The 24,638-nt window shown below is 35.3% G+C and overlaps 1 protein-coding gene across 3 annotated transcripts in view; it reads left to right on the forward strand.

The window, feature by feature from the left end:
• Rnls (renalase, FAD dependent amine oxidase) overlaps positions 1–24,638 on the forward strand; it is a 311,878-nt gene that overhangs the window by 231,350 nt on the left and 55,890 nt on the right. For all 3 annotated transcript variants that reach the window (XR_012449697.1, XM_074078831.1, XM_074078832.1), the window contains exon 5: positions 22,023–22,196. Coding sequence is in view for 2 of the 3 variants with exons in the window: in XM_074078831.1 (XP_073934932.1) it covers positions 22,023–22,196 (174 nt within the window). In the remaining variant the exon portion in view is untranslated. The remainder of the gene's footprint in view (positions 1–22,022; positions 22,197–24,638) is intronic.

Genomic DNA, 24,638 nt, shown 5'->3' on the forward strand with positions numbered 1-24,638 from the left:
ATTCTGCAGAACATGGTGGCTAGATTCCAAGACTGAGTCTCTCAAAAGAACCACGTTTAAGTTGTATCATCTTTTATGACCTAGCTCAAAAGTCACATACTGCCAGTTCTGCCTTAGTCACAAGCCCTCCTAGGTTCAAAGCAAGGGCATATAGTACTTGCCTCTTGATAAAAAGGACGTCAAACACTCATTTAAAAAGAGATTTGGAAAAAAAGAAAAGAAGAGATTTGGGATGGGGAGTGTTGTTGCAGTCATTTTAGGAACATCTGTGTGCTACACTGCTTATCAGGAAGATGCAAATCAAATAATTACAAATCATTCATGACATCTCAGATTGATAACTCTTCTCAGTTTTAGTCATTCTTTGGTTGAGTAAGGAAGGATAAAAAAGAAGATAACAAAAACATCAGACTGAAAGTATTATATTCCCCTATTAAAAAATAAACACCTTGGTCTTGGTGGAATTTCTTTTTGCTTATGTTATTAAAATTGTCCATCTCATTAGAATAAAAAACAATTATTTATTTTGTACACTCTGCTTAAATCATAACCTACTTTCACATTTAAATAAACAGAACCAGAAATTCCCTTTCCTTAACTCACTCTTCAACATGAGAGCATATACTCGACTGAACATTTGTTTTCCTGTAGCTTAGTTGTCTTCTACTGTGAGTTGAATGAATAAGATTTAAAAAGAATGACAATAAGGGTTTCTCTGTGTGCATGTGTGTAGTGTAGTGGGGAAGGGTGCAAAAGCTCAGAGAATATATGCTATCTGATAAACTTTTTAAAGAATATTTTTAATTAAATGTAGGAAAGGAAGAAGTTCACATATGGCTTATCTTTTCGGACTTAAATAAGTCATAAAAATATTATTTTATGGAAAAAGAATTTTTGTGTATAAAAGATTTCATTAAGTTTAATAAATGTTTTGTAATGAACAGGCTGATATTTCTGAGTGAAGTTGAATTTTAATTTTTTTTATATATCAAGTACATACCTTATTGGGTAATATTTTTACTGACATGATTATAACAGAAAATTTTTTTAATGTTTATTGAGTTTTAAATTCATTACCAAAGCCATCTGGTATCTTTTAATACTGTCAATGTGAGTGAGCTTATGTTTAATTAGTATAGTGTGACATTTATGTAATGTTAATTGTGCAGTTAACTGCATAGTATGTAGCAGAAGATGTTGATATATTTCACACAATTGGATAGCTACATATACATATACAATTGGATTACTACATATACATCATAATCTATGATTTTGGTACCTGCCACCTTAGAAATAAAGCTAAGAATTCCATGACTAGCGAAAAATAATGAAGAGTGAAAGCTTTTTTCCAGCCTTGCTAGAGTAATAAGGTGAAGTTGCTTTTCCCACCATATCATTTTGACTTTTGCAAGAGAATAATAGATTATTCATTTGCAATTGCTAATGAAATAGAAACACCAAGTTTGCAAATTAAGAAGTTAAATTCCTCATGAGACATTGGCTTATCTATATTGCATATAAGAAATAAATATTTGATTTACTGCATCATTCAATTCAATTTCTCAATATGCATTATGTGAAATAGAGGTGAATTAGTTTTTTTATGGAATGCCTTATTCTGATTCTCTTCTTTTGCACATACCTCTGAATCTTTATGCAAAAAGAGAAGCTAGCACAGTGAAGTTGTTGCTGAGTGAGAAACTAGCGTGTAAATCAGTTGCCATTCCAGGCAACTCTCAGTTTATGAACTCTCTTTTGGTAACCTAGTTGTTTCAAATTAGGGATGATGCATATTTCCATAGAAACGATGTCCTCATCTATCTCAAATGTGCCCACAAAAGCTTATTTATCAGTAATAAGATAGAAAAGTTCCATTTGTGTCCATTTGCACAAATAAAATAGAGAACAATACAATTAAGTCAAAGCAAAGTTTCTATTTATATTGGATACTAGTTACTGAGAAAAAGCCAAATAGAGAGATTCATGGAATCTTTTGTAGGATTTTGAAGTGGATTTAAGGGAACTCTTATAAATTGAAGTCTTTTTCTAATTTTACTTTAAAAATATGTAGCTTTTCTTATCCCTGCATCACCAAGTATTAAGGCCATTTTCAATGTATTTGCAGAGGGGTTCTATTCCTTTCAAGGCAAGGATTATTTTTTTGTGGTAGTAGTGTTTAAGATTCTTGTCCATAAATGGAATAAAAGAGAAAAGGAAGAGAAGGCAAAATTTGGTGAGCTAAGAAGAGTTCATCCCATGTGAACAGGATAAGAAATGAGAAAGAGAGAGAGAGAGAGAGAGAGAGAGTAATTTAAAAAGGATCCATACACTTTTAGTTAGGAGATTGAACAGTGAAGCTGTTAACTGAGAAAACTTTGGGTGAAAAGGACAAGTGTGGAGAAGGTGATTTGGTTTTGTAGTAGAGGGAAGGAGGTGGCAAGAGTGAACCATTAGATAGCCATCGAACCAAGATAGCTCATTTGCTACCTAAGCTGGGGGAATGAATGCCAGGAGGTGGGTGTAAAAATAATCAATGTGAGATATTCATAACTGAGGGTGAAACTAGATGTGATGTGTTGAAAAGATCAGCCTTGCGATCGATGAGACTAGCTCCATTTTAATATCCTTAAGAAGACCTATTTATCCCTTCTTTGATCTTTGGGATTTGATCTTTAAATAATGGAATAACATCCATTTGTCATCCCACCCTAGAGATCACGCCCTAGCAGATGTACGCATTTATCTGCAAGCAAAGAGTAAACAGTTGTGCAAAGTGCGATGTGTTACAGCAGGAAAGCAAAAAGAAGAAATTATGTTTCTGCCTCTATAAATGGTAGACCATAGTTCTGGAATATACTATAAGAAGGAAGAAAACTACTTACTATGTTCCAGGCTACAGTCAAACTATATACAAACTCTGATAAAGAACAGATACTTGGTTAATAGTAAGAACTTTTTCATTACATAGTAGTTAACCAAGGTTAAGTTATAAATCCAGAAGCAAACACCTTGAAGCTATGAAACTGTACATCTTTCCAGTGCTCTTCATTTTCTTCCTCTCTGTCTCTCAAAACTGAATCTCCAACCTCCTCTTAATAATTGTTCCTACTCCACCGGTTAAGGCTATCTCAGTCAACTCTTTCTTTGAAACAACTAGAATTGTTTTTTTTTTTTGTTTGACACTATATTGTGCCAGGTATAGATTTTTATTTTATATTATATTAATCATATCATATTATACCATTTCATATCACATTACATTACATTTATTATACTTGTGTAATATTTCTAATCTTCTAATCTTCATACCAGCACTGTCATCTAGGTCATACCACTACTTAACAGAGGGAAACTGAAGTTCAGTGAGAGGAAATATGTGTATCACATTATATTGTTAAATACTTATTTATGCTCATATACACTGTCTTTTGCTGAGGCTCAGAATTTCAAGTGCCCTGTTAAAGATAACCTGTGTTGTTGCCATTGAACACGTGCAGGGTTATAAAGGTCAGATGAGAAATAATTGATAGCTGGCAGTAAACATTTATGGTTCAAAAGCATGAGTAAAATGGAAACAAAACAGACAACAAAATAAGAACAGTATAATTGTGCTTTTCATCAAATTGAGATTTTTGTTACTTATGAAAGTATAATGATTTTAACATAAGTAAAATGCTGTAGGCTTTTAATAGATAAAAGCTAGTTCCACTTATAATATTTATTCCCCAGTTTAGTTTATTTGCTTTGGCTTTAGCTAAGCATTGTGGGGAGGAGAGTTATTATTGTGTAAACAGGAGAAGCTAACAGATCTACAAAGTACAAGATGAGCATATTTTTGAGTGTCCTAGAGTTTACACCACCAGATTCTGACATTTTGCCTCAATACCACAGATTCCAGCTCTTTGCAAACATTGCTTTACAATTTCTAAAACTATAAAAGTTCTGAATTAGAATATTAATTCTCCAAGTCATTGGCTCAATATAAAGTAACTCTAGCCATAAATATAAAAAAATCTGTATAAAAATATGAAGTGACATGTAATAAAGTTTTTATTGTTATGAATTTTAGAATAAGTGTATTGCTTGTGAACGACATGGCCATAAAGTGATTAAATGGATAGGCTGGGAAGAGTGGCTATAAAATATGCATGATATTCTGTGACATTTTGTATAAAGCACACAACAATGCTTTATTTTCATGTTCTTTGCCATCATAAACTCAGCACTTTTCCTACAAAAAGAACGATGGCGTAATGGTCCAAAAAGTTTAGAATGCATGGAAATTAGGCAACAATTTTCCAACTATATTATTGTGGTTTCCAAAGTTACTGTGTAAGTTCTGAAATGACAATGGGAAAGCCAATTCCACCTAGATTCTGAAACCCAAAAGAGAAGGACCCTGAAGATAAAAAGATAACAGTAATTGGGGTGAAATTATTTTACATCTCAGTCCCAAATCTATAATCTGCTAAGTATTTGGTTGAAAGATATTTTATAGTGGGCAACATCACCCTGGATGCATAGTAGGCCTTCAGTAAGTACTGCTTGATTAAACTAATCTTTTATTTATTCAGAAAACAGTCTCTACATTTAGAAGTATTTATTTTTCTAAGCCTGTGGTTAGAACTTGTTGCTATAGAAACAATTGAATGTCATTTTAGGTTCACAGGACCTTCAGATAAAGAGAGGAGTGAGTAGCAAGTTTGTAATGCAGCAGAGATTTCACATGACTGCAAGGAAGTCATAATGTTTTATGAAAAGCCAGCTGCAGTCATTTCTGCACAGTTAAATACGCTTTTACTCTGGCCTCTGGGAAGGAGTGGCAAGGAGACAGTAGCAGCAGGAACCCGAAAAGAAAACGTTGTCATTTTTCCTGGACAGATTTTTCTTTATGATTACAGAGACAGGGAGACCACAGGGATTAGAGAACTTTCCCTGATTGTTGGTGAGAGAAGAGGGACCTGACTCATTCCAAATGTTGGTAGCGGGCTACCAATTTGGACCTTTCTGTTACTGTAAAGCCCTTCTAGCATGAAATCTTCCCCCAAGATGGCAGGATCGCCTATTTAATCACCAAAGCCTAATAACCTGCTCCTGTTTAAAAAAATAAATAAATAAAGAGCCTTGGTTATTTTCATATTCACTAGGAACAAAACAAAGTCATGATCAATTAAGTTTTATTATATCTAGAAACTTTGGGTATCTTTATATTCTTCTCTTTTCAGCACCACTTAATGCGTTGACTATTAGGGTCCCACACAATTTGGGAAACATAAAGATAAATTTCTCATACTAAATGAGAACATGCTCAAAACACCAATGTTTTCTAATTTCAGTCTGTTGACATTCAAAAATCAGCTATGCATGGCAATAGATGTAATTCACCTGTTAAATTTTGTATTCAGATAACAATTAGCACTCTCCATAAACATATGAATGTAAACTAGCATAATACTAAATTTTTATCAAAATACTGTCTGTAGTGATGGAAGGATAACATAGAGAAAGCCATTTCTTTGGTACCTTTTATTTTTATACAATCCTTACATAAGATTAAGAGTAGGAAAATGTAGTCAGGCATGGTGGTACACCCCAGTAATCTCAGCACTTAAGAGGCTGAGGCAAGCAAATACTAAATTTGAGGCCTTGACGTCAACCTGGGTTAAATGATAAAATCCTGCTTCCAAAAAAATAAATAAGTAATGCCTTGATACTAGACTAATGATCCAAAATACAGATTTTTGTTCATTTCCAAAGACAAATCTCTAAATATTTAGCCCTGTAAAGTAGATAAAGAATTCCACAATTTATATTGATTTTTCAAAAAATTATTGCCTGAAAGACCTTTGGCATCCTTAATACTCCTTTAAGTTTTTTTTTTGTTTTATTTTACCCACTGCTAAGAAAAGCAAAGTATACTTTACTAGCCACAGAGATGTTTTTGACTTAGTACTATCCTGATATGTTTGAACTATAGAAAGTCACCAGGGCCGGAAGTACAACTCAGTGATAGAGTATACACTTACCATGAGCAAAACCTAGGCTCAGTCCACACACCACACACACACACACACACACACACACACACACACACACAACTACTCATAGACACCCCCAAATACTATAGTTTTGGGTTTTAGCAATACATGTACTAGGTATTATGTTAAGTACTCTCTATTATCTAATTTAATTTTTTTTAATAGTCCTTTAAGCCAAGTACAATTATTCTCATTTTTCAGGAAAACAGACGCTTTGAGAATTCAAATAACTTGACTAAGGTCATACAGATGTCAGAACCAGGATTCAAACCCAAATTTTTCTGTCTCTGGAGATGCAGCTCAGGATAAAAAAAGTGTTTCCCCAGGGAAATCCCACATAGATGTAACTGCTGAAATCTGTCACTGATAAACTCTAGATTTATTGTTTGCCAAAACTATTTCTGAAACCGTACTTCCAGGCTTAATGACTTCTGTATCTATAGAGTCCAAGTGAACATTCAATTTATTCCAAGTGAAGTGAAACAAGACTGATTTTGTGATGCTTTTACATGAAAGAAATGACTTGTGAATGATAAAATTTCAGACTGTGACTAGCTTGCTATGAGAATAATTTAGGGAAAATGGGTCTTTCAGCACTATTTCTAGAACCATTTTGAGAAAGAAGAACCAGTTATTCTGGCTAAGATTCTGTTATCATTGTGTACCCACCGAGCTAGATGGCTTGATGTTAAGAGTTGAATTGATATATGAAATTTCTTTACATTCTTGGAATTCAACATAAAAGATAAAAGCACTGATAAGTAAATCAAGTGTAGTTCCCCTTAAAAAAGAGCTTAACCAGTTACAATGAAAATTGGCCTCCTGACTTCAACTGTCCCTGAGTTAAAATCCTTTATATATGTTGGCAAATCAGGATATTTGCAATGGTTTGTAATTAGCTGTGAACAACAAACTTCTGGCAGGAGGTTAAGGTTTGAGGCATCAAATGTCAAGGTGAACAATGTTTACCATTAACTATAATATTGGTAATAGAGACCATGTTAGTGGTAAAAGGTGTTTTATTATCAACACTGAAATATTCTTTATCATGCCCCAAAAGTCATAAATTACAAAATATTTTCGTTTGACATACCCTTAGCCCAAGTATTTTAAGTGGTTAATTTCTACCACTCTATGAGTGTAGAATGTATCATAATTTTCCTTTAGAGTGCTTTCCTGGAAGTTAGAAGATAATATAGTTAAATTGTTTCAGCCAGGGTCTCAGCAAGAAATAGGTGGTATATTTGAAAGAGTTTTACTGAAGATATTTGCTGAAGAGGCATTTACAAAGCCAAAGCTATGGGCAAGATTAAGTCAATAAACAAAGGTTGGTAAGCACCCAAGGACTAGTATTATCAGGGAGCCTTTACTACCCCTAGGCCTAAATGAGCAAGGGAAGAAAAGGTTAGCAGAGTCCCAGGAGAGCTGGAACCAGGAGAGAAGAGCCACCTGAAGGGAACTTAGCTGTGGAGAAGCTCAGCGTTACCAGCATCAGGACAAGCAAGAAGGTGCCTCTGTCTCCTTCTTCTGGAATCTCCTGCCTATGTCTGTAATTGGCCAAGCCTTCCAAAAACAGAGCTCTAAGGAATTTAGCATAAAGAGGGTCGGTCTCCCTGAGCATAGAACAGAACAGAGGAAAGCAGAGGTGAATGTGGTAAATTTCTGGTTTCTTAGTTTTAAACAGGAAAAAGGAAAAGAAGTAAGGAAAAGAGAAAGGAAGGAGAGAAGGGAGGAAAGGAGGAAGGGAGGAAAGAAAGAAAGGAGGGAAGAAGGGAGAGAGGGAAGAAAGGAAGAAAGAAGAAAAAAATCTGATAGATTATCTTCATAAACATAATTTCATATACAATAGTAAAAATAAACATCATGTATGAAAGTTTTTAACATACCACAAATGGAAAATCTATAGTAAATCACCTACTATTAAAAATCAACTTAACAACATGAAGAATCTAAATAGACCAATTTTCAAAATGACATGCACATATCTTTCCAAAGGAGAAAATACATATGGGCTACTAGATATAGGAAGAATGTTTAGTCTTATTATATTAGAATAATATTTAATACAGGCAAAAATGTTATAAAATGGGTTTTTCATATATATTAATGGAGAGTATAAATTGGGGCTGTCTCTCAAAAAATCAATTTAATAGTAATTCCACTTCTAATATTCTATCTTAAGGAAATAAAAGAGACATAGATAAAGATCTGCACAAAAGATGTGCATAACAGCTTGATAATAGCATAAAGGAAACAAATGTACAACATTAATGAAATGGTTAGCAAATTATACAACATCCATTTCATCAGATTTTATGAAGGCACTAAAAGTTATGTTTACAGTGATTTTTCTGTCATATGGTAAGCAAAAATTTGGCGTGCAAAATTATGTGCATAATATTATCACAATCCTGTTTAGAGAAAAAAATCAGGAAATATAAGGAAAATATCAAAATGTGTGCTCTTCTGGATAATGAGAATATGATGATTTTTCTTGTTTTATGTCTTGTGTACTTACCAAATCCTCTAAAATGAGTATGTGTTTGCTAATGTTTATTGAATGCTCAGGTAGTCCCAGTCACTATCTTGGAACTTGTATATATAAAGTTCGTGAAGTCTGGTCCTTATCTCAAGTTACTTACAATCTAGTGTCTTATTTTTATATTGTAGTTTTTAAATAATAAAGTTATTGTTTAATTAAGGCAGATGAGGGAAAGTGGTGTTCCATATATTCTTCAATTGATGTCTTTCCCTTAAGCAGCCTTTCCAAGCCAATAGGAATCCTGTCAGCCTTATCTTCAAAATAATGTCTACAATTCCATGAAAGATAAGTCAATAAAGCTTTCAGAAAAAAGAAAAAAAAAACCCAAAGCACTAAAAGAGTATCTTCCTGACCTTTGAGTAGGCTGATAGTCAGTTATTAAATGAGACACAAAAGTGCTACTGCCAGTAAAAAAGTGAAACATTTAACTAAATTAAAATAATGTACATCAAACAACATTATTAAGAGTATAAAAAAGCAATCCTGATATGACAGAGAGCATGCAATATTTGTCTTTCTAGACCTTAAAAAAAATGACATGAGTCCAAAAGAGGGACTGCTTGAAGTTGAAAACTGGTGGGGGGGCAGGGAGGATGAAAGGAAAGGGTGAATGGGAGTGAATAGGATCAAAGTACTTTATATCCATGTATGAAAGTAAAATAATGAAACACATTAAAATGGTTCATAAGGGGGGATAATGAAGAGTAATAGAAGGGTGAATTTTATCCAAGTACATTATATGCATGAATGAAAATATCACAATGAGACCCTTTTGTACAATTAATATATGGTAATAAAAAATGCAGGAAAAAAAAGAAAAAAAACTACAAAAAAGGCAAGCCCCTGAGAAGAAAGTTTTTGTGATTCATCCATAAGACTCATATCCAGAATATATAAAGAATTCATAATAATAAGAAAAAAGACAGACAACTCAAAAGAAAAATGAGTAAAGACTTGATAGGCAATCACAAAAGGATACCCAAATGACAAATGTAGAAAAATTTCTAAATATTATCATCATGGAATGCAAATTAGAACCACAACATGATGACAATAACTACACCTCAAATTAAAAAGGCAGGTAGTAGCAAATGTTGACAACGATGTAGAGCAACTGAACTTTCATACACCCTGATGAGGATACAAACTGACACTATCACTTTAGAAAACCATTAGGCACTAGCCACTAAAGCTGAACAGATGTGAACTCTGTGATCCAGGAATTCCAGTGCTAGGCCCTGGCAGCTTGAGTAGGAACAAACAAATAGCAGAATGCAATTTTCCTTGTAGGAGTTAAAGCAGAGGAGACTTCTTTATCATACTGTCATGTTAGCTGGGCCCTATGATTTTCAGTGAATTCCTTGTTCTTCCAGAAAACTGGTCTATTTGAGCATTTGGCTATTTCTCTCTCTCTCTCTCTCTCTCTCTCTCTCTCTCTCTCTCTCTCTCTCTCTTTCTCTCTCTAGCTCTCTCTCTCCTTCTCATCTCATCTCAGGAGTTCAGATCTTATAAGTAAACAGCTTAGGTTTCAATTTGCTGACGTGGAATATTATCATGAATGACTCCATTTTGGTTTGGTCTGTCAGTGCCTAGTTCAAGAGCTCAGTCAAAATCAGCAGCTTCCAAAATTTTTATTTAACAATGTGCATGATCCCCTGGAATATCCAATTTGGTAACTAGAGTGCAGAAGCAGACAGCATGAGCTCCATAAATCAAAACTCTTGCTGAGATGCTGGAGCCACACTTGGCAGAAATAAAGCACCAAAAAGAATCAAAACTTTGACAACCTGAACTCCTAGCCTGTACAAAGCTTCTCCACACCATGTTACACTGAGAAAACAGGAGGGCTCCTGTACCACCAGACACCAGCATCAAACCTGCTTGGGAGACATTCAGCAGACCAACATCAGGACAGCTGGTGGGCTACAGAGCTGATCTCCAGAACCTGAGGACAAGCCACACCTCACTGAGGGAGGAGCTCACTAAGCAGCTGCCACTGAAAGACAGAAGAAAAAACTGGTGAGTCTTCCCAACCATCTGGTGAGACTAAGGCAGAGCTTCTGCTTAAATACCAACAGCAGGACTGGATGCTGAAGGAGTAACACCAGAGCTACTAAGACTGAAATTCTATTGTTCCTGAACTTGAAGTTTTTTTGCGTGTTTGTTTGTTTTGTTTTTTGTTTGTTTGTTCATTCATCTCTCCCTGATGATTTCTTTGGTTTTTTCATTTTGTTTTGTTTTGTTAGTTTTACTATAGTGAGTTAGTTAATACTAGTTAAATTACACCTGGACCAGCGACAGAAATAGCATACCTACACTAAGCTAAAAATCCAATACACCCACAAAACAAAATTTAAGCAAGGGAAAGAAAACAGGTGACTGAAACCACCAACAGTCTATCAAGAACATGGTTGCACAATACCAAGCACAGTCATGGGAAGATGAAAAAGGGAAGGAAACCATGCTTCTCCCCCAAAATATTTTAATACAGGATTCAGAGGGAAATGCAGAAAATGAATACCTAGTTCCAGACTCCAACAAAACAAAGATAAACATGCCAAGGAACCCAAAGATGTCCACAAGAACACCTTTAAAGAAGAAATCCTGCAAGTAATCACTGAGAATTTCATGGAGATGTTACTAGACATGGTGACCCAAAATGTACACAGGCACTCAAGAAATTCCAAGACACCAAAAATAAAGAATACGAGAAGACACAGAAACAAATAAATGAACTCATAGGAGCCCTAAATAAACACCAAAGTGAAACAGAGAATGCTATAAATAGAGAGGTAAATGAATTAAAGATGAAAATCGACAATATTAACAAGGAAGTGATCCATGATACGGAAAACTATAGAAAAAAGAATGAAACAGAAACACAAAACACAGTGGAAGGGCACTCCAACAGACCAGAACAAGTGGAAGACAGAATCTCAGAACTTGAAGATAAAATGGAAATTAAAGGAAAAACTGAAGAGCTATTAGTCAAACAACTCAAGACCTACAAAAGGAATATGCAAGAACTCACTGACTCCATCAAAAAACCAAACCTGAGAATTATGGGAATTAAAGAAGGTGAAGAGGTGCAAGCAAAAGGGATTCATATATATTTAATGAAATAATAACAGAAAAATTCCCAAATCTAGAGAAAACTATGCCCACTCAGGTACAGGAAGCCTCTGGGACACCAAACAGACTTGACCAAAATAGAACCTCCCCACTCAGATTATCATTAAAACAACAATACAGAGAATACAGAAAGAATATTGAAGGCTGTAAAAGAGAAAAAACAAATAACACACAAAAGTAAACCCACCAAAATCACAGCAAATTTATCAATGGAAACATTAAAAGCAAGAAGGTCATGGAGTGAGGTCTTCCAGACACTGAATGAAAATAACTTCAACCCTAGGATACTCTACCCAGCAAAACTATCATTCAAAATAGATGGAGCAATAAAAGTCTTCCACAATAAGCAGAAACTAAAATGATATATGACCACCAAGCTACCACTACAAAAGATTCTTCAAGGAATGCTTCACACAGAAAATGAAAGCACACAAAACCATGAGAGAACAGGCAATACCAAACCACAGAAGAAGAAAAGACAAGGAATCAGTGAATAACATTGATTCAGCTGCACACAATCAAAACCTTAAACAACAAAAACAACTAAATGACAGGAATCACCATATACCTATCAATATTAACATTGAATGTTAACAGACTTAACTCCCCCATCAAAAGACATCATCTGGCAAACTGGATTAAAAAGGAAGATCCAACAATCTGTTGTTTACAGGAGACCCATCTCATTGACAGAAACAAGCACTGGCTTAAGGTGAAAGGCTGGAAGATTTACTAAGCCAATGGCTCCTGAAAACAGGCAGGAGTAGCAATACTTATCTTGGACAAAATAGACTTCAAACTTACATTGATCAAATGAGATAAAAAGTGGCATTCCATACTAATAAAAGGAGAAATACACCAAAAGGAAAAAACAATTATCAACCTATATGCACCCAATGTCAGTGCACCTAATTTCATCAAACATTCTTTGAAGGACCTAAAACCATATATAGACTTCAACACAGTGGTAGTAAGAGATTTTAATACCCCCCTATCACCAATAGATAGGTCACCCAAACAAAAATCAATAAGAAATTCTAGAACTAAATCACACCATAGATCAAATGGACCTAGCTGATGTCTACAGAATATTTCATCCAACTTCTGCACAATATACATTCTTCTCAGCAGCCTATGGAATCATCTCTAACATTGATCATATCTTAGAGTACAAAGCAAGTCTCAGCAAATATAAGAAAACAGAAGTAATCCCATGCGTTCTATCTGATCACAATGCATTAAAACTAGAAATCAACAATAAAAACAACAGTAGAAAACATGCAAACAATTGGAAGCTGAACAACACATTGCTCAGTGATCAATGGGTCATTAATGAAATAAAAGAGGAAATTAAAAGTTTCCTGGAAGTTAATGCAAATGAAAACATGACCTATCAGAACCTATGGGACACAGCAAAGGCAGTCCTAAGAGGAAAGTTTATACCCTTGAGTGCATATATTAAAAGGACAGAAAGATCTCAAATAAATGACCTAATGCTACATCTCAAATTCCTAGAAAAACAAGAATAAGCAAAATCCAAATCAAGCAGAAGGAGAGAAATAATAAAAATAAGTGCCAAAATTAATAAAATAGAAACAAACAAAAAAAACATACAAAGAATCAATGAAACAAAAAGCTGGTTCTTTGAAAAAATAAATAAGATTGACAGACTCCTGAAAAACCTGACTAAAATGAGGAGAGAAAAACTCCAAATCAGTAAAATCAGAAATGCAAAAGGGGAAATAACAACAAGCATCATGGAAATCATCAGAGACTACTTTAAGAACCTACATATTCTAATAAATTTGAAAATCTTGAAGAAATGGACAAATTTCTAGATACTTATGACCATCCAAAATTGAACCAAGAGGTTATGAATAACCTGAATAGATGTATAACACAAAATGAAATTGAAGCAGCAAAAAAGAGTCTCCCAAAAAAGAAAAGTCCAAGACCTGATGGATTCTCTGCTGAATTCTATCAGACCTTTAAAGAAGAGCTAATACCTACTCTTCTTAAAGTGTTCCATGAAATAGAAAGGGAACGAACACTACGTAACTTATTTTATGAAGCCAATATTACTCTCATCCCAAAACCAGGCAAAGTCACCTCCAAAAAGGAGAGCTACAGGCCAATTTCCTTAATGAATATCAACACAAACATCCTCAATAAAATAATGGCAAACCAAATCCAACAACACATCAGAAAGACCATACACCATGACCAAGTTGGCTTCATCCCAGGGATGTAGGGGTGGTTTAACATATGAAAGTCTATAAATGTAATACAGCACATCAATAGAAGCAAAGACAAAAACCACTTGATCCATCTCAATAGATGCAGAAAAACCCTTCGACAAGCTCCACCACCAGTTCATGATAAAAGCTCTAAGAAAACTAGGAATAGAAGGAATGTACCTCAACATTGTAAAGGCTATATATGACAAACCTACAGCCAACATCATACTTAATGGAGAAAAGCTGAAACCATTTCCCCTAAAATCAGGAATGAGACAAGGATGCCCACTATCCCCACTCCTATTCAACATAGTCCTGAACTTTCTAACCAGAGCAGTTAGGCAAGAAGAAGAAATAAAAGGAATACAAATAGGTAAAGAAACTCTCAAAATATCCCTATTTGCAGACAACATGAACCTATATCTTAAAGTCCAAAAAAAACTCTACCCAAAAACTCCTAGACACCATAAACAGCTTCAGCAATGTATCAGGATACAAAATCAATTTACAGAGATTGAGGAAGACTATAGAAAGTGGAGAGATCTCCCATGCTCATGGATTAGTAGAATCAACATGGTAAAAATGTCTGTACTCCCAAAAGTAATCTACATGTTTAATGCAATTCCCATCAAAATTCCAATGACATTCATTAAAGAGATTGAAAAATCTACCATTAAATTTATATGGAAATACAAGAGGCCACGAATGCCAAGGCAATACTCAGTCAAAAGAACAATGCCGGAGGTATCACGATACCTGACTTCAAACTATATTACAAAGCAATAATGATAAAAACAGCATGGTACTGGCACAAAAACAGACATGAAGACCAGTGGAACAGAATAGAGGACCCAGATATGAAGCCACACAACTATAACTAACTTGTCTTTGACAAAGGAGCTAAAAATATACGATGGAGAAAAGACAGTCTCTTCAACAAAAACTGCTGGGAAATCTGGTTAGCAGTCTGCAAAAAACTGAAACTAGATCCATGTATATCACCCTATACCAATATTAACTGAAAATGGATCAAGGATCTTAATATCAGACCCCAAACTCTAAAGCTGATACAGGAAAGAGTAGGAAATACTCTGGAGTTAGTAGGTATAGGCAAGAACTTTCTCAACAAAACCCCAGCAGCACAGCAACTAAGAGATAGCATAGATAAATGGGACCTCATAAAGCTAAAAAGCTTCTGTTCATCAAAAGAAATGGTCTCTAAACTGAAGAGAACACCCACAGAGTGGGAGAAAATATTTGCCAGCTACACATCAGACAAAGGACTGATAACCAGAATATATAGGGAACTTAAAAAACTAAATTCTCCCAAAACTAATGAACCAATAAAGAAATGGGCAAGTGAACTAAACAGAACTTTCTCAAAAGAAGAAATTCAAATGGCCAAAAAACACATGAAAAAATGCTCATCATCTCTAGCAATAAAGGAAATGCAAATTAAAACCACAATAAGATTCCACCTCACCCCTGTTAGAATAGCCATCATTAGCAACACCACGACAACAGGTGTTGGCGAGGATGCGGGGGAAAAAGGAACCCTCATACACTGTTGGTGGGAATATAAACTAGTACAACCACTCTGGAAAAAAATTTGGAGGCTACTTAAAACACTAAACATTGATCTACCACGTGATCCAGCAATACCATTCTTGGGGATATACCCAAAAGACTGTGACACAGGTTACTCCAGAGGCACCTGCACACCCATGTTTATTGGAGCACTATTCACAATAGCCGAGTTATGGAAACAGCCAAGATGCCCCACCACTGACGAATGGATTAAGAAAATGTGGTATCTATACACAATGGAATTTTATGCAGTCATGAAGAAGAACGAAATGTTATCATTCGCTGGTAAATGGATGGAATTGGAGAACATCATTCTGAGTGAGGTTAGCCTGGCCCAAAAGACCAAAAATTGTATGTTCTCCCTCACATGCGGACATTAGATCAAGGGCAAACACAACAATGGGATTGGACTTTGAGCACATGATAAAAGCGAGAGCACACAAGGGAGGGGTGAGGATAGGTAAGACACCTAAAAAATTAGCTAGCATTTGTTGCCCTAAACGCAGAGAAACTAAAGCAGATACCTTAAAAGCAACTGAGGCCAATAGGAAAAGGGGACCAGGAACTAGAGAAAAGGTGAGATCAAAAAGAATTAACCTAGAAGGCAACACACACATACAGGAAATTAATGTGAGTCAACTCCCTGTATAGCTATCCTTATCTCAACCAGGAACACTTGTTCCTTCCTATTATTGACTATACTCTCGCTTCAACAAAATTAGAGATAAGGGCAAAATAGTTTCTGCTTTGTATTGAGGGGGTGGGGGGAGAGGGAGGGGGCGGAGTGGGTGGTAAGGTAGGGGGTGGGGGCAGGGGGGAGAAATGACCCAAGCCTTGTATGCACATATGAATAATAAAACAATAAAAAAAATCAACTTACAAAAATCATTAGCTTTTCTATACACCAACAACAAACAAATTGAGAAAGAATATATGGAAACAGTTCTATTTACAATAGCCTCAAAAAAAAAAATCAAATACCTAGGAGTGCACTTAACAAAGGATGTGAATGACCTCTACAAGGAGAACTACAAACTTCCAAAGAAAGAGATAGAGGAAGACTACAGAAGGTGGAAATATCTCCTGTGCTCATGGATTGGTAGAATAAACATAGTAAAAATGGCTATACTACCAAAAGCAATTTACATGTTTAATGCCATTCCCATCAAAATCCCAATGACATTCATCACAGAGATTGAAAAATATACCCTAAAGCTCATTTGAAAACATAAGAGACTCATTTAGCTAAGGCAATATTCAGCAAAAAAAGAGCAATGCTGGAGGCATCACAATACCCAACTTCAAACTATATTAAAAAGCAATAGCAATAAAAACAGCATGGTACTGGCACAAAAACAGATATGAAGACCAGTGGAACAGAACAAAGGTTCTAGATATGAATCCACACACCTATGCCCACCTTTTTTTTGATGAAGGCGTCAAAAACATACAATAGATAAAAGACAGCCTCTTCAACAATTGTTGCAGGGAAAAGTGGTTATCCGCCTGAAAAAAAACTGAAACTAGATCCGTGTTTATCACACTGTTCTAGTATCAACTCAAAATCGATCAAGGACCTTAATATCAGACCCAAAACTCTGAAGTTAGTACAGGAAAGAGCAGGGGATACTCTGGAACGAATAGGTATAGGCAAGGACTTCCTCAATAGAACCCCAGCAGATCAGCAACTAAGAGAAAGGATGGACAGATGGGACTACATAAAATTTAAAAACTTCTGCACAACAAAAGAAATGGTCTCTAAACTGAAGAGACCACCCACAGAGTAGGAGAAAATATTTGCCAGCTATTCATCAGACAAGGGACAAGAATATATAGGGAACTCAAAAACTAAACTCTCCCAAAATCAATGAACCAATAAAGAAATGGGCAACTGAACTAAACAGAACTTTCTCAAAAGAAGAAATTCAAATGACCAAAAACACATGAAAAAATGTTCACCATCTCTGGCCATAAAGGAAATGCAAATCAAAAAGCCACACTAAGATTCCACTTCACCCCTGTTAGAATACTTAGCATCAAAAGCACCACCAACAACATGTGTTGGTGAGGATGTGGGGAAAAAGGAACCCTGTACACTGCTGGTGGGAATGCAAGCTGGTGCAACCACTCTGGAACACAATGTGGAGGCTTCTTAAAAATCTAAACATAGATCTACCATATGATCCAGCAATACCACTCTTGGGGATATACCCAAAGGAATACAACTCAGGTTACTCCAGAGGCACCTGTACACCCATGTTTACTGCAGTGCTATTCACTATTGCCAAATTATGGAAACAGCCAAGATGCCCCACTACTTTCTAATGGATTAAGAAAATGTGGTATTTATACACAATGGAATTTTACTCAGCCATGAAGAAGAATAAAATCTTACCATTCGCAAGTAAGTGGATGGAAATGGAGAACATCATCTTGAGCAAGAGTAGCCAGGCTCAGAAGACCAAAAATCATATGTTCTCCCTCATATGCAGACTTTAGATCTAGGGCAAATGCAGCAATGTTGTTTGACTTGAGTCACATGCTAAGGGGAGAGCACATATGGGAGGAATGGGGATAGGTAGGAGACCCAAAACTTGAAAGTCTTTGATGTTCCCACTGCAGAGGAGCTAATACAGTAACCTTAAAATGACAGAGTTCAATATGGGAAGGTGACCAGGAAGTAGTAAAGCAGTCAGGTAGAGATGAATCAATTAGGGTTGTAATACACTTGTGCATGGAAGCAATGCTGCGAATCTCTCTGTATAGCTATCCTTATCTCAACTAGCAAAAACACTATGTCTTTCTTATTATTGCTTATGTCTACTCTTCAACAAAATTAGAGAAAAGGGCAGAACAGTTTGGGGAAGGGGGAAGAAATGGCCCAAACAATGTATGCACATATGAATAAATGAATTAAAAAAAAACAATGTGCATGCACATATACACTTACATTCTTGCAGTGCACATATACATGTGTGTATATCTATGGAAATATACTTGTATATGTGTATATATATATATATATATGTGCAGTGTGTATCCTGTGTAACTACTTCTGACCTCTTCTACTATTATCTCCAATTCAAGACTACTCTAATAGCCATTTGCTCCTATTCCCCATTTCCATTCCTAAAGTCTACACGTATTGCCAAAACAACAATTTTTACCACAGAAGCCAGGTCATATATGTCCTTGCCTTATAAAACAGTACTTCTACTGTCACTCAAAATAAAAGCCTCTGAGGAGATACAGATCTCTGATAGTCAATATAAAATAGCTTCACCACCCACACTTGTCATTTACTGTTTTTCTACTCTGCTTTTTTTATAGCTCATATCACCAACTGATAGACCATTTATTTAATTATAATTATAATTTGCCTCTCTACACCAGTATGTAATCTAAATGACATCAGGTGTTTTGTGTTTCTGCTTTACATCCCTAACATCTGAAAGAGTACTGGGTATAAAGTAAGCAATGATGGATAGATGGGTGGATAGATGGGTGGATTGGTGATTTTTGTCACCAGAAAACATAGGAAATGGGCAGAATAAATTATTTGCCTTTTTTAAAGGCTAGCAAACTAAGAGAATGAAATCATAGTAGGAAACAAAAAAAATGAAATTATTTATTCAGTGTTACTCAGGAGTACAAGCTAGATCTTCTATTTCACTCCCTCTTTCTCTCTTTCTCTTTTTCTCTCTTTCTTTTCTCCCTATTTACTCTACCTCTCCCAAACTCATACATGTGCACACACACATGCATACACAGACATACACACAAAGAGAATGAAATAAGAAGAGTTCTCCTAATTAATGGAAGTATGAATGTAAACTATTCTATTCACTACAGCTTTTAGTCCCTCTACTTGCATCATAGCCATAAAATATATATACATATATATGTATGTGTGTATATATATACACACATACATATATATGTATATATACACACATACATATATAACATAATAGATAATAACAGATATATACTGCATATAATTACAGAGATTGCATGATCATGATCCTATTGGTTCAGAATTAAATGAAATGTGGGAAAAGGGTGTAGGAGGGTGAATATGTTGTAAATACTGTGTACACATGTATGTAAATGGAAAAATGAGACCTGTTGAAACTATTCCAGGAATGAAGGAGGGCATAAAGCAGAATGATGGAGAGAGTGAATTCAACTATGACATAGTTGATACATTGTAAGGACTTTTGTAATTGTCGCAATGTACCCCCAGCACAACAATAGTAATAATAATTCATTAACCTAAAGAAAAAATTAAATGAAAATTTCATTCAGGTAAGGGTTTATTGTATAGAAATCAGATATCTTTATATAAGCCTTGCTTTGTGATCATATATTCTTTGTAAATACATGCCTGTTGGCATATATATTTGGGACCTAGGGCTGGTTCCTTCAGCATTTTCCATAAGAAACTTTTTCAAACAAAATGAGTCCATTTAGTTAGGTCCTGCCTGTATTATAATCAAAAACTTCAAAAAAATAAATAAAAATTAAAAAAGAATTTAAAAAGGCTGGCAGATTGGCTCAAATGGTAAGGGCACCTACCTAGCAAGCATGAGGCCCTGGTCTCAAACTCCAATGCCACCCAAGAAAAAGAAAATGAAAAATGTTTTAGGTCCTGAGGATGATGTTTTTTGTAAATGAATGTGTCCAAAAATTGAGACTGTCAGAAGTCTTATCTTTCTGTACTCAGGCTCAATTGTAGGCTACTTCCTCCAGACAAAGATGTTTAAGGTTATTTGCTCTTTCTATATAGACACAAATTACCTTTCCAAAGAGCTACCCAATGGGAGTTATCTCTCCAGAATTTGTAAAAAAAAAAAAAAAAAAAAAAAAAAAAGGTAAATATGCAAATATGGTTGAGGGGGGAGAAGAAGGTCCAATTTGGCTTGTCAATCTAATTGACCCTTCAGTTTGGTTTAAAAACTTAACTTTCTACTTACTGAATATACTACATAGTTTGGTTGAGTTTGTTTTTAGAAGATACTTGTTTTGACTGGTTTTTAATTTTAAAAATGGGGAAATTAGTGGTATGACTTAATTTCTAGTGTCTATATTTTTTAATCTCTTCTTTCTCAGAGAACAGTAAGCATAACATCAAGTCACAGCTTGGAAAATGGATTAAATAGTAAAAATGAAGCCACAGATTCGCTGAACATAATGAGGCCAATGTCAGAAGCGCATTTGTTCATCAAATAGTTAGAGCTTTTAATAAGGCAGAAAATGATAGTTGAAGAGAACTTATCTTCTAAGTGCAAGATAACCATTAATGTCAGAGGAGACAGCAGTGTCAGAGTTCATATTGAAATGAAGACCAACAGGAAAAAGTCTGAGGTAATGAGGATATATCCCCAACAATTGTGGGAATTCTGGCTTCCTCTTGACTGTTAGTGTGGACACTGTAAGCCAGGCAAATTACCTAACCTCTCCAAATCTTAGCTTTCAGAAGATGTAAAGTGAATATGGTACAAACACCTATCTTATTTAATTTGGTGAAAATTAAATGAGATCATGGCTCTAAAAATGTTTGTTAGCCATGATTCTAAAATTATTTGTGGTTGTAATAAAATATACAAATACTACTGTGCTTATAACTAAAGTTGCCCCCACCCTTAAGGTATGCTTATCCCTACTATTTTAGATAAGAGTATTTTTCACTAACTAAATGAAAATTATCCATACATTCCATATAAAACTAGTGTACCTATATTTCTAGAATGGAACTATGGCCTTTTCTCAAACTGGAAGTGTTAAGGCTGTACATATATGATCAAGCAGCTCCCTGAGTTACATTTCAACTCACTTTACATGTCTACCTTTCTCTCTCTTCATAGATTTATCCTTGTATGCCAGAATGAATGGAAAAGTGGTCTACCACAAAGATGACTAAGATATGGTCCATCTGCTTAAGGAACTATTTTGATTTGATGGTGGAAAGGTGACAGGAAAATAAAATTATTATATGATATTGAAACATTTAAGAGATCATAAAAGATGGAACATAGACTCCTCACTTCATGAAAATAATACTCTTACCTTTTAAAACTGTTGTTATGATAGAGTGAAATGCTATGTCAAGGATTTAACAAAGACCCTAACACATAATAAAGTAGTCAGTATTCAAAATCTGTAATGTTGCCAGACAATCAAAGGACAGTAAATAGGATACCAAACTAGTAAAGCAACTTGGAGCTAGGTTTTGAGAGTCTGATTGCCAGTCTAACAAGTTTGGACCTTCAACTCACTGAAAATAATTGTGCCAACATTAATAATCATTCTAAAAAAAAAATTAGAACTGAGGCTATTTTATATTACCTTTTGAAATTCACGGTAAGTAAGATGGAGTTGGTGGTAACAGTTGGAACTGGTTCAAAGGAGCCTTGTATTTGATGATTTGAAAGGAAAGATGATTATTTTCAAGTTTGATACCCTTTTTTTTCTCTTCCACAGTAATTAGTGAATGTCAAAGGCAGCAACTGGAGTCTGTGAGCTACTCCTCTCGCTATGCTCTGGGCCTCTTTTATGAAGCTGGCACAAAGATTGATGTCCCTTGGGCTGGGCAGTACATCACCAGTAATCCCTGCGTACGCTTCGTCTCCATTGATAATAAGAAGCGCAATGTAGGTCAGTACCCCCATTATTTCCCTTAAATACAATAACAATGGTGGGTGTAGATCATGAAAAATGCTGCTTAATTGAGTGTTGCTGTTCTGAACAGAGCAAGCATTTAACTCAAGCCACAGGGGATAAAATTTAATGTCACATTTGCCCAGTCATAAAATGCACAGTGAAACCAGCAAACTTTTTCAGAAATCATTCACCACATGGTTCATATTACTGAGTTCATGAAAATAGTGTCAGAAGGTTTAAGATTTCAAAATGGTCCATGTTCTGTTACTTTAATATGGATCCATGTATATGCAAATGTATATGCAAATGTATTGCTCATCATCTGTTGCTTGGTAGATTTCAGATTTGTTTGGTTTGGACTTTTACATTTGGTAAATGCTGATCTTCTACTGCCCCAGTTAGAAATAAAATTTTACCAGGCTATGAAATCTTTCACTCTAATATACTTTTGTTGTTTATTTACATTTCATCTGGAAAAATAGGGTAAAATTAGTAAAATTACTCTGTACACAATATAATTTAAATGATAGGCAAAATGTTTCGTGAGAACTTTTCTAGAGTGTGACAGAGTCTATACTTTTTTGCTAAAGATAGTTTTAAAATTTACATTTGAATTGCAAGGAAAATAAATACTTTTTTTGTCTCAGGCAAAAAAAGTAGGAGTATATTCTTATTTGTAAGATTGTGGTGATCCATGAGATACTGCTTCTCCTGAATAGGCCATGATGATCTAAAATGATTAAACTCTCCAAAGGAATTGTCACCTCAATTTGTTACAGTGTTTTATGGCACTGTGATGGTTTCATCAAGCCATTAGTCAGAAGTATTGCTGATAAAATCACCAACTAATGTCTCTTAGCTTGCCAGAACTTTATAATGATGGAGCTGGGCTACAGTGTGGTTTTTCTATCAGAACACATGATCTTAGAAAAATGTTTCTTTTACAACTTAAAACTCCCTAAGGGTTGTACTGTTTATGTTAACATGATACCACATATATGTACAATCAGCAGTTCATGAAATGCCCTATAATAGCAATGGACTAACCATTTTTAACTCTATAGCTGCTTTGTTCTGAGTGAAGAAAAATAGCCCTTGATCTTCTCAAGTTATATGTCATGAATTAGACATTATCCTTTGTGTATCGCTTCATAAGAAATGTTATCTATCAGGATATATTCAGCTGTATGCAACAGAAAAAAGAAAAACTTAAACTCATTTAAATAACATAAGGACATTTATATTATCTATTGTAGACTGAATCATATCTCTTCCATTTTTATATGTGAAAGCCTATGTTACTCAGTATTTTTTGTTATTGTGACAAATACCTGAGAGAACAACTTGAAAAAAAAGACTTATTTTGGCTTGCAGTTTCAGAGGTTTCAGTCCACAGGCAGTGTGGTCCATTGCTGTGTGCCTGTGGTAAGGCAGAACATCATGGCAGCAAGAGCACATGGCAGAGCAAAAGTGTCCCCTCATGACAGCTAGAAAGCAGAGAAAATACCTGGCTTCTTCCTCCTCCCCCTTTTATTCCATTCAAGTCCCCAGCCTATTTGATGGTACTGCCCCCATTCAGGAAAGGTCTTAACCCTTTGGTTAATTCTCTCTTAAAATGCCCTCACAGACACACCCAGAATTATGCTTTGCTAATCTCCTAGACAGCTGTCAATCCAAATCCAGTCGACAATCAAAATTAACTATTACAAAGCCCAAATTCTAATGTGATTGTATTTGCAGATAAGGCTTTTAGGAGTAATTAAGATTACATGAAGTCATGAGTGTCCTAAACCAACAGGAGTCATGGCCTTATAAGAGCAAAAAGAGAAAAAGCACTTTATCTCTTTGTGAGGTGCTCACACAGCAGAATCCATGTGAGGAAATAGCAACAAAGAGGACATCTGCATGTCAGGATGCCAGGAAGAGAGTCCTCAACTAGGAACCAAGTCAACCAGCACTTTGATCTTAGACATCCCAGGCTCCGGAACTGTGAGAAATTTTGGTTATTTGAGCCACCCTGTCTTTTGTTATAGTAGCCTAAGTTGACTAAGAAGAAGAGATTGGGGATTCTTAAGGAATTGAGCAATATCTTTAATGTCCTAGTGTTCATCCTTCTCTGCTTCCTTCCATTCTCTTTTTCCCCTCCAGTGCTGGGGTTCAAACTAAGGACCTTGGCATGCTAGGGAAGTACTGCACCACTGAACTACATCCCTAGCCATCTCTTCAATTCTTTTTTTTTTTTTTTTGGTTTATTTATTCATTTATTCATATGAATTTATATTCATGTTCATTTATCTCTTCACTTCTTGAGGGTGACATCCTCAGAGGAATGGTAGCAAGATGGCAGTAGCCATTGGAGTTATATAGAAGCTCAAAAATATGCTTAGGATGATGAAGGACCTATTTACTGACTATCACTTTCTAAGAATCAAGGAA

Source organism: Castor canadensis, chromosome 7 (assembly GCF_047511655.1).
Source record: "Castor canadensis chromosome 7, mCasCan1.hap1v2, whole genome shotgun sequence".
Taxonomy (NCBI): domain Eukaryota; kingdom Metazoa; phylum Chordata; class Mammalia; order Rodentia; family Castoridae; genus Castor; species Castor canadensis.